A 12,190-nucleotide genomic window follows, 5' to 3' on the forward strand; every position below is an offset into this window, starting at 1 on the left:
AGTGTATCAGTACAGTTTGCATTTTCCCTGCGATGCGTTCAGAGCTGGAATTTGACTACCACCGCATGGAAAATATGACTAACAATATTTAATATAACAACAGCACATGGGTGAGAGCATGAGAGTGGGTTATGCATGTAACGTCGCTATGAGTTTAAAGGGATGGTTCGGAGTAATTTCAACCTAGGGTCCTTTGCACCATGACCTTGAGCCAAACACCCCACCCCCCCCCCCCCCCCCCCCCCCCCCCCCCCGCCGAAGCCCTTTTTTTCCCTTGGTCGAACATTATTAAATTTAGAGCTTATTTAGAGATATCAGCCGAATGGCTTAGTGCAGGCGCTAATTGATCCAAGGTTGTATCTCGTAAATTATCCCACTAATAATGCCCGGAATGGGTGTTTGGCTCAAGGTCATGGGGCAAAGGACCCTAGGTTGAAATTACTCCGAACCATCCCTTTAATAACATTCGCAATGCGGACCACGTTTCATATCCGGACCAGAGCAAGCGTGTTTCTAGCGTGTTTTAAGTTTTTATGGACATATTTCACATACTCTTCTGCTCCCAACCAGCACTATGTATGCGCACATATTTCATTGTGTCTTATTCAAATTATATGTTATATGTGTGTGTGAAAATAAGGGCGCTGATTCAGTCTAATCATAAACGTTAACATAAAATTATTCTGATACACAGTATCAGTTTATTAACACGGAAAATACCTTTTGTTGCTTGTTACAGTGTTGTGTTGCATATGGTGCGGACACAGTATTAAGATTACTAATGAAATTGCGAAATACTAGGCTACTTACCAGGGCTTGGCAATATGACAAAAAAATTACTGAATGGGTGTATACAGTATATCCAGTGGTGTAGTGGTAAAAAAAGAGGTGGGTAAACTATAAATTCTGGTGGACCACGACGTGGTCACCCGGTAAGGTGGGCCACTGCCTACCGGTGTATGTGTATCCTGATGACATCGCTATAGGCTATCATTTGATGGTACTACCAAGGTGTTGTAGTATAACCATCAGGACGTCGGTGATGTGTAAACTGAATTTGGCAACAATACAGTGAATTGCAGTGCAGTTATTTAATATTTTTCAAAAAAATTATACATTTACAATTGTATATACAATGTAAAATATTTTTTCCCAAAATAAGTGTTGTAGTATAACCATCAGGACAGCAGTGATGTGCGAACTGAATTTGGTAACAATACAGTGAATTACAGTGCAGTTATTATATATTTTTCATAAATAATAATCATAAAAATTATGCAAAAATATATTTATACAAAATAAGTCTTGTAGTATAACCATCAGGACAGCAGTGATGTGTGAACTTATTTTGATGACACTATAGTGTGTGACAGTGAAGTTATTGACTGTTTTCGGGTTTTGCACTTTGCAGACGGTCCCTTCGGATCTGTCTCTCTGCCGCCTGTGCATAGAGATCAATGTATTTTGTCCCCTGTGAGGGAAAGCTCGTTTTGAGAAAAAATAGGTTGTAGCTGCTTGTCTACATTACTACGATTAAAAAGAGGTGTTATTTGTGTAGTAACAACGTTTAGCTCATGAGTTATTGACCCGGGAAGTTCGAATCACTGCTATACCCGGGAAGTTCGAATCTGTGAATTTATTGCCAACTTTACTCAACTCGGCGCGCTGCGCGTTCTGCTCTGTAGTTAACGGCCCAAATGCTCGAATCATGTGCCGATCGGCGATCACGCACTGGAAAAGCAAAGTCCGCTCAAATAACGTGAAATTTAGAGGTGGATAAACGCACTTTGGAGGTGGGCAAACGCTATTTCCAAATTTTGGGAGGTGCGTAAACGGCGTTTACGTGCGTTTAGCCTCCACTACATCCCTGAGTATATCTATGTATTTCAAGATTCTTTATTGTCACTATACGAATTGGCGCAATCCTTACAGTGTCATCACATAACTTTTGCAAGCTAAACATCTCATTTAAATTAATACAGTTTAAGTAGAATTCCAAAGATACAATACGATAACCAATATACAGTACAATGTCAATAACAATATGCCATAAACAAAACAACGCAAAAACAATACACACAAAACCAGTACAAGCAAGGTGAACATTCAAATATTGCACAGAAATATTACGCAGTAAGTACTGCATGATATTGCACACAATGAAAGAGTTTTGTGCAACAGAATGTAACCGAATTTGAATAATAGTGTAAACGTATACTAGGTAGACACACTGAGATATACAGAGGGCGTTGTTAACCTTGTATCAACATTTAGAATTTTCAACTACAAAAAAAAAAAAAAATTGTTGACAAGAGTAAAGCACTAATATTGATCTGATGAGTGCAGAACACTCCACAAGACCGTGGTTTACACTGCAAGGTCAGTTAGATGAAGACTGCTCTGGAAAAACAGTCAAGTAGCCAAATAGCCAAGAGTAGCTCAAGAGTAGCTCTGCAAAGAACAGATCTCCAGAGGGTTGTGTCATTTGAGCAAGCAGCTCAGATCTTTGATCCAAGACAGAAACTCACTTGGCCAGTAGAACTATACAAGAAATAGTAACTAAATTGAGCTGCTAGATTTCTAAAGTTTTTTGTGGACTGGCTGAACATGTCAAAGTGATCAGAACCTCCCGAAAGTTCTGCTTTAGTAGCCTAGTCCTTACAAAAAAAACACAGTGAACAAACCATTTCTTTTAAAGTCTCCCTGTGGTGAAAATCAAGTTTTTAATGTTGTTTATATGTCTATGTGGTGGTAAAATGCTTTAAGCAAAACCATGTGCAAATTCACAAGTCAACAGCATTGCTGAGTATTTTCTCCTTAAAACTGCAGTAAAAAAGATAGTCTCAAAAACGCAGTTTGAAAAACTTTTCTTACGTCACAAACTACTTTGTAACCAATCATGTCAATGTGCAGGAGGGCTTTAGCATATCATTAACTATAGCTGCTCTGAAGCAGGGGAGTCTCAAGAGAAGCCATGTTATTATTTTCTGTTGATAATTTGAAAAATGGTGTACATTTAGCAATATAGCGGGTGAATTATGTTTATGATGTATATTACGATGTTACTATATGCCTTTCTCCATTGTCTTAGACTTACTTTACATGGCAACTACTTGATTCTGTAATCATATTACAGTATTTTTCACATAAAACGGAAGTAAACACTGTAACCAACAGGGCACTCAGTAATCTGGTAAGCACTGGGAATAATTTTTTGTTATTTTTTATAAAGACATGGTAACACTAATTTTATACAGCACAGTGGAAATTACATGAATATGACATGTTCACACTTCAAAACTTGTTGTAATAATGACTCAAACTCATTGTTTCTGCCTTAAATTAATACATTGTTAGCTAGCTGTGTGATTTGTATATGTACTTAATAATGTATTAAACAAAAACTGTTAAACAGAGACCAAATGAAGACGGAAAATGGGCAGAGCCACGTTCTCAGTGCAGTCAAAATAAAAGTCTGGTGGTCCATCAAGATAAAATATCCTGCTTCCAACCCATCAGCCAAACAGAAAACATTATCGGCCGATGCTGAGATTTAAAAAGTGCCAAATATCGGCCATGGCAATATATCGGTCAACCACTATTCTTGTGCATGATTCATGCATGTATATTTATGCAATTGCCAGAAAATTGTATTCAAAGAAACTTGCATCATATGCAAGATTTGAAACCATGACCAGGATATGTTAGCACCATGCTATACTGTTTGAGCTACACGAAAGCTTGTTATTCTACAGAATACCCCAAAATTACTAGTAATCTTTCATAAAAAGAAAAATAAACATCTTTCCTCATCTCAGAATCACCTTTCCTTTGTGGCTGATGTGACCAAACCCCCTTAAGTTTCAATTGCAGGTATCAGTGGCGTTTCAGGAATCAAAAATGCAAACACCCACTTTACATGATCCAGTCGATTTCCAATGGATTAAAGACCAGTCCTGCACTTTTTCTTCAATAACAATATATTATTTTACTCTGAAATAAGCAACATTACAGAAGACAAACTGACAGCAAATACATTAACTGAATCAGTTTTCTCAGCTAAAAGCCATAAAAGACCTGCAACCATCTGTCTGTTGCATCTATTTGAGGCGTTTCCACTTTTTAAAGAGAAAAATGTTTCATAGGCAGAAAGTTTACATCGTAAATCAGAGTGGATGTGTTTCGTGACCTAAACATTCCATGTACTGCTATGTGCAAGGCCATCTAATGACACCCCAAAATAACTCAGACACAAGAGGGCTGACGCTGTCTATTAGTAATGAAGAGCTGGATAGTTGAGATTTTTCATCCCTGTGTTGTTGGTTCTCTGAAGGAGAGAGTGAAAGCTTTCTCTCTTTACTATATCAGCGTGAGGCTGGATGGACGGTGCAGTGATGTCACTGGGGAAGCCATAGATTCTTACAAGGGAGAAAAAAAATTCAAAAGTTAAATGTGGCAAACAAGGCTTCTTAATAAACATTTACCTAAAAAATTAAAAATATATATCTTCACGTCATCTTTCAATGCGGTTCTGATACTTTGAGATGACAGTGTAGAGCTGTCGAATTAATTTGAATTTTTTATATTTGTCAAATAAAAATTCATATTTGAATGCAAAAACAGTGCCGTTGTTGCATTTTAATGTTTTTGTTAGCCTATCCAGTTGAACCCACTATAGAACCCACTGCTGCATTGGTCATTGAAAACACTGCAGAAATAGAGCAGCTCAATGCAGAGAAGATCTTGGTTACATTAAAACCATAAACAAGTCGTTCACACAGAACACATTTTCTGCGCCGATTTTCTGTTGTGCCTTGGACGGACATCTTTGACAGTTGCACTAGCACAAAAGAGCAGCATATTAAAAAAGCTGTGTAAAGCTAAAAAATCAATGTTTGAGACTTTTTTTTATTCCACTGCATCTTATGTTTTTAAATGCAAAAGTACTCTGTGTGATCAGCGCTTCAGCTATAAATACATGATGCGGTTTTGTTAATAATTGTTTATGCAATTTACGGAATTATCTTTGATTTATAAACATTATTATAATTGTAAAAAACATTTTTTTTTTAAATATAATAATAATAATAATAATAATAAATATATATAAATAAATATATATATATATATATATATATATATATTTCTTTTTCCTTTTGTGGTGCAATAATATTTTGCCTCAGGAGACAAGCCAAAAGATTTTTTCCCCTAACTGAAATTATGCCTTTTAAATTAAAATTTAATTTGATTGTTAGCAATATTTAAGTAAAAGATTCAAATTGAGTTTTTCTGCCATTTTAATAGCCCTATGACTTACATTAACATACATTCAGCTCATCTGTACTGATTTCATAGACTGATCTCCACAAACACTGAATACTTCTAAAATTTTATTATGGTCATGAGACCAATCATATGAATTAAATTATATCTTTATGTAGCACATGACTGCCAAAAACAGAAAACAAAATTAAATAAACCAAGCAGAAACTGGCTTTGAAATAGAAAAGAAAAATCATTGTAGCAACCACCATCAAAACACCGCTTTCACCACGAGTCTCCATAAGAAGCCAGGGAATTTATCTTTATTCTATACTGAGTAACTTACAGATATGAGGGGGCAGATTGTGATACGAATGTAAATAAGGACATCAAACATCACCTTTCATCATTTGCAGCATTTATGACAAATCAGAAATTAGATCTTTCACATACATCAGATTTGCACTGCCACTGAAAGTCACTATATAGAACATGTAAAGAATGATGTTATATCCAGTGACCGCTCTGAAGAAAAAAAGAGGGGAGGGAAACAAGATTAGGATCTGTGAAAGGAATTACAGAACTTCTAAAAGCTCAGACAGAGAACGACAGGAAATGACAAGAGCATGACAGAGAAAGCAAACAAGAGGAAAGAAAAAAGTAAAGTAGAGATTTAAAGTGTAATTCGAACATAGTAATAACCTAACATGGCCAATAACTTCAAATACAAGTAAGTTGTTTCCAATTTTGCCATAACACAGCAAATTAAGTTTAGTTTCTTTTTTTAAAAGAATACAAGATGCATGCAGACTTACTGAAGACAAACTGTGGCAGCACAAATATTGATTCATATTGTATCCCAAAAAGGGGACAGAATCGGCAGGTACTATGCTATAGTATATCAATATCTGGGTCAAGATAAAATATAAGATTTCTGAGATAACTTTGGGTACAATTTATATTAATTTATATTGATTGTTGCTCGTCATTTTCCCCCCAAATATTCATGAAAATTAACAAAAAAATGTGATTATTGGCATGAGAAAATCAAGATAATATTGATATGGTTGGGATATCAATTAATAATATTTAAAATTATTGCTATATTTTATATGTTACCCCCACCACTAATCCTAACTCCAGAAATCAGAGAGATGATTGCTTTTAAAACTGTTACATATTCAATAATGTTGTTGTGGAAGAAGTTTTTACATCAATTTCACACACACAAAAAAAAGAAAAAGAGAGTAAAATATAAAATCCATTCGCCTTCAAGGAGAAAACTTAAACCTACATTAATTCAAAGCACCAAAAATAAGGCATACATATAACCACCACAACCATGAAGTTTTAAGTCAAGGATTCCTGTGAGTCATAGAACAGGATCTCTGAACCACATCAGTGGTAATCAGACTCCTGTGCAGAGCAGTGGACACCTGATTCTCTGAGGCACTGGCGGTGCAAAACTACAGACTGCTGATGTCCCTGTGATAAATGCGTTCAGGGACTTCTACTCACAGCCCCACTGCTTACAATGGCCCTCAGTCTACTTTAGTGCAGCAAGGTGGTTTTGATTCCAAGATGGGCAGAACTCATTGTTAAACCAGAACAGAGAGCAAAAAGTTCTTGCTAAAAGAGACAGAGGACAGTGATTATTGGTGATTCGTCATTATTACAAAAAGCTTATGCTACAGAACGTTACTTGCAGGGATGGAAATTAGCACCCGCCACCAGCCAAATGCGGGTGATTTTGTGTTGTGGCGGGTAAATTCGCTTCACCTACCGGCCACGTGGCGGGTAAATAAAAATATACTGTTTCACACAGACGGCGGACACTTTTAGAGGACATAAGTGTACGCTGAAATAAAGTCTTTCACCTCAGAAAAAAGGACTTTCTTGTCCTGTCACGTCAGCCGTTATCCTGTTCTCATAGCGAACACTCTTCAAATGCACGCGCAAATGTGGCGGCGCGCGCTGTGTATCGCCTCACTGTATATAAAGTGCAAAATAAACTACGAGCATGCAACGCCGTTACGTTGTAAATTACACAAAATAAAAGTAATGCAGGGATGATTTTCATACTATTCACCAGGAGCAGTTTCCATGGTTCATTAACAGTTATTGTTAATATTGTGTATTCACCATGGTAACTGTCGTTTCCATATTAACCCCAAAATGCCACTTTATTTTTCTTTGTGTTATTTTTTATATTTTTAAATGACTCTAGTGGCTCATACCAACATTGTATTAACAAAAACTAGTTTGGAACTGCTATTTAATAGCTTTAGCATAGGCCTAATGTTTATTTATTAGTACTAGTCTTTACTATAAGTCATATTCTTACAATTTATGTTAAGTAAAGGGGGACAGTAGCCTACTTGTGTGTGTGGAAATAGCCGGTTTCAATAAAACTACTTGTGACATGTCATATTTGGCTTTGACTTTGACTGAACATTTGCTCTCACTTTGCGGAAAAAATATCGGGATATATCTCGTATATCAATATTCAGCCTAAATAATCGGGATATGACTTTTGGTCCATATCGCCCAGCCCTAGTTTCATTGTTGGGACTAAAAACCTAAAACTGGAAGCCATAAAAGACCACGAATCATTCAAATGCCACATCCAGGTAAAAAAGAGAAATATATATAAGAGAGAAAGAGAAAATGTCAGTATTTCATTGAGACTTGAGATTAAATAAACTGCTTAAGTATTGTAGATCTTGTAGTATTAATTTTCACATGCAGTTACACATTGTCGGTTAAAAACAAGAAAGTGGCTGGTAAAAACATTGAGTGGCTGGTAGATTTTGAAATCCACCAGCCACAGTGGCCGGTGGACAAAAAAGTTAATTTCCATCCCTGATTACTTGATAAGACCTTTAAGTATATTTAGGTAGGTTTAAGGGTCCCAGAATGCACTCAGAAGTAAGTGACTCAGCAGCAAATGGGGCAAATGACATTATGAAAACTACTTTTTGAAAGAGCAGCTCCATTCCAGCCTGCATTACAAAACAAATGGTAGAGCGCCCCGCATAAAACTACAGGCGACATGTTGATGGTAATAATCTGATATGAACAACAAAGAGTGTAAAGCCCACCATAAAATTCCTCAATCATCACTGACGAGACACAGAAATCCAGATTGCCTAGAAAGAGGCACTCATAGCCATGCCATGAGTTCTGTTTTCAAAGCCAGTCGTGACAAAAATATGCAGGTCAGCTTTTCAGAGGATAACAGAGGTATGCGACCAGAGGGGAACAATCATCTCTCAAACCTGTTCGTATTTCACAAAAGCTAAAATAAACCCACTCAGCAGCACCATCTCATTTGGATTCTTGATATCATTTCAGAGCGAACCCTTTCCTTTTTAATATTTTGATGAATTTTAGAAAATATTATTTATAATACCCACAATGGTGGAGCACTAAACGTAACCACCATAAACCTGTACTGAACATTTGGTCAAGCTACATTCTGCCCCATTTGAAACCTTGTACTCCATATAGCAACTTTCAGAGTTCAGCTTAATGCTATAGCATTTTAATCACATTAAACGTAACGTATAATTTCCGTTTTATTTTCAGTCTGATAGAAATTGCTCTTAATTTGAGCTAAAATGGTAAGCCCTAAAAACAAGTTCAAACAAGGCTGCACCAAAATGCCCTTGTCTCCACTTCCTCTTTCCAGCAGGAAATTGATGCTCCAGCCCCCAACCTTTTCATTAACTCCACTGTGACACTAGCAATGATAATGACTGCTTATAGGCCCCGTCACAAATACCCAGCAATTAACAACTACTAACCAATTCTCACTGCATTAATCCTAGTGGTGCTGAATCAAAAAACGACTCTATCTGAATACAAACATTGCAGCAATGACATCACAAAGCCTTTTTTCTCCAAGAACCATGAATTAATTAAATTATTCAGATTACAAAACACTTGGATTGACCTCTTAGCCTAGAAAGGGGTTCTAGAAAGACTTTAAAAATTCTGCACAAATGTAACATTTAGATTTTAGGCAGAGCCATTAAGTCATAAACAACCATATAGTCCAACTGCATAATTTCAGACACCTAGCCCCTGATTCATGTTTTCTATTAGGATTGCAAGAGTATGAGGCATGTTACTGCAATAGCCACTATATCACATCATACACTTCACACTGTAAAGCCTACAGAATCATATTTGAATTTCTAAGGCCTCTAAATTATCAACAATCAACTTTGTTGAAAACCCTGTTGTAAACTAGTATGTATTCTGCCCTTTGATGAATAGTTCATCCTTTTTTAGCCAGTAAAATGCCAGATAAAAAAAAATGTTTCAGCCTTTTTGCTGTAAAATCTTTAATGACTTTTATAAAATGTAATAACTTTTAGATTTTTTTTTTTAAATGAATATTTACTGGACTGAAGCAACTTGGTTTACTTTGTTATCCATATATAATTTATAGAAAAAAAATTGTTATAATGTAGGTATCAAATATGATACAACAAACTTTTGATGAACGTTTATTTGTACATATCTCAATAAACATTGTACTGCATTTCTTGCATTTTATGTTTTTCCCCACAAAATTAAAACTGGGCAATTCCACGCAAAACTGTCACATCCATAACGCCAACTAAATACCATGGCATTGTGTTGGCGTTATGGATGTGAGTTTTGCGTGGAATTGCCCAACTACTGAGTTTTATAATTAAACGAAGCATTTAGATATCAAGTTATATTTCTAAGCACTTTATGTTAGTAGTCTGATATATCCTTGATTTACATTACAAGCATTCAGAATTTCATTCATTATTTTTGACCATTAATAACAGCCCCAAATTGCATCTGTCTCCTCAGTTTTTTTCCTAAAGTTTGAGCTTCATATCCTCACTATATCATGCTATATGGGCCATAAAAGCCTGGTGTAAAACATATGCAAACCTTTTTTTTTTCTTTTTTTTTAAAGGTTCAATAAGCTATTCCATTAAAATATGTTCTGACTATTGTTACATATTTCAGGGTTTAGGCTACATGGTTAAATATGCATACAGTGTTGTTTACTGAACTGCCCAAAATCCACTTTTATCTTTCTGTGCGACTATTGTCAAATAATTCAGAGACACATCAGTGAGAATGAATGACTCAAATCCGCTCATACATCTCTGCTCTGCATCTTGTGAGTGGCGTGTGATGTAAACCTTACAAATCACCACATAATTAAGGCTCTAACAACAAAAGCATGAAAGGCATTGGAATACACTTGGAAAACTTTATAGCAAACCAGTCACGACCTGATGACAAACCAATACGCCTTTCATTCTTCTTAAATAGAAAACTGACGTGTAACCGCACAAAACTACTTCCAATTGTGCATTTTGTAACATTTCTTTGAAAATTTTAGCAATTTTCTTCAGCATAAACGGTCTACTCAGAGGTTGCAAGGACGCTGCAGATTGTTTGGCCTATCAGAGCTAACATATGGAAGAGCTAATAGACTACAGCAAAGTTTCAGCAGTTTATGAGCATGTTTGAAACAACTTGTGGGAACTTTTGGACACTAAACAGACATGAGTTAGAGTTTAAATAAGCTAATTAGAAGAAAGTAAGTTTCTTTGACAGTGTGGCAAAAAGTTCTTGCTCTAACCAAAACTTTGGACAGAGCAGAAATAAAGTGGAGCAGACGGAAAAATAAAGAATACACACCCAGGAGTTTCTTGACCTCTTCCTCGCTCATGAATACGTTTACGTTCGGCCTATTGTTGTTGTTTATGCCCGGCGCATTGCTCGGGTTGGTGAGGCATCGGGCCCCTTCGAGGAGCAGGAGGAGAAAGAAACCCCCTAGTCTCCACAGTACCGTATGGTGCCAACCCCGGGACACCGCCGACGCCGCGCCTCCACCGGAGCCCCGCGCTGGCAGAAACATCACAGCCCACCGTCGCGTCAAAAAGTCTTGGCGATCGAACTGAGCCACGGAACCTCATCCAAAACTTGAGTTACTTCTTCCCGAGGGCGACATACTACTAGGTTTGATGACGGCGCTCTCTGTCGACCCCTCTCTCTTCTCCGTATTGTCCCCCTCACCCGCCGCTGATAGCCGTCCAGCTAACTTCTGTTAGCTCGCGCTCAATCTCAGTGAGCGCACGGGCGCGAGCGGGGCCAGTTGGACGGTGTTAAAGCGATGTCTTTCCTCTGGGAGAAAGTCCTTAGCTTTTGTTTATTAAAATCTAAATTTCCCGGACAAGCTACAAATACTATCCCAAACAAACAGTCCTTAAAAGTGTCCTCCTCCAGCTCTGTCCTTTCATGGTCTTTTCCACCCGCAATCTCAGTTTTCATTGAAGAAAGGGGGGTCATTTACAACTTGCGCGCGCACGCAGGGACGTTTACGGGCGCGTTCCTGGAGTGGTGTGTGTTTAATGTAAAGACAGACAGGTGACATTATGAATTGCCATTGGTGATGACATTATGAGCCCAATTACTAGGCTACCTGTTGAACCTGTTTGAGCTCGAATGAATTTTTGTGGAAAATAGAAATGTGCGTTAAACAAAAATTACAATAACTAAAGTTCAGCTAAATGAAACACATTGTCCCTCCCTTCTATTACAAATAAAATGTAGTATATGACTCAGTAAACACAAGTATATGACTCAGTAAACAATATGTAAATAGTATATTAAGAAGGTAGGATGCTAAAGGATAGCTTACTATTACATTTATTATTTAGATTTAAAAATACAATACAATACCAGTACAATATCTACTGTAATGGGAATTCATAGAATTCCAGGGAATCTGTTGCCTGTAAAAGACTGAAAACCCCTGCCCTGAATATATATTCTTGAACAGAATATAGGCCTACCTGATATGATTCATTATAGCCTATCAAGTATGACTTTATAGGCTATATATTTCTCCAATTATATCACTAACAAC

General features: G+C 36.9%; 1 protein-coding gene across 2 annotated transcripts in view; it reads right to left on the reverse strand.

The window, feature by feature from the left end:
* Positions 1-11,616, reverse strand: part of ryk (receptor like tyrosine kinase) — a 64,321-nt gene extending 52,705 nt beyond the window's left edge. For both annotated transcript variants that reach the window (XM_082190212.1, XM_082190211.1), the window contains exon 1: positions 10,960-11,616. In XM_082190212.1, coding sequence (XP_082046338.1) covers positions 10,960-11,179 — 220 coding nt within the window. In that variant the 5' untranslated portion in view covers positions 11,180-11,616. The remainder of the gene's footprint in view (positions 1-10,959) is intronic.
* Between the last annotated feature and the right edge of the window lie 574 nt (positions 11,617-12,190).

The sequence above is a fragment of the Leuciscus leuciscus genome, assembly GCF_965113295.1.
Source record: "Leuciscus leuciscus genome assembly, chromosome: 14".
Taxonomy (NCBI): Eukaryota; Metazoa; Chordata; class Actinopteri; order Cypriniformes; family Leuciscidae; genus Leuciscus; species Leuciscus leuciscus.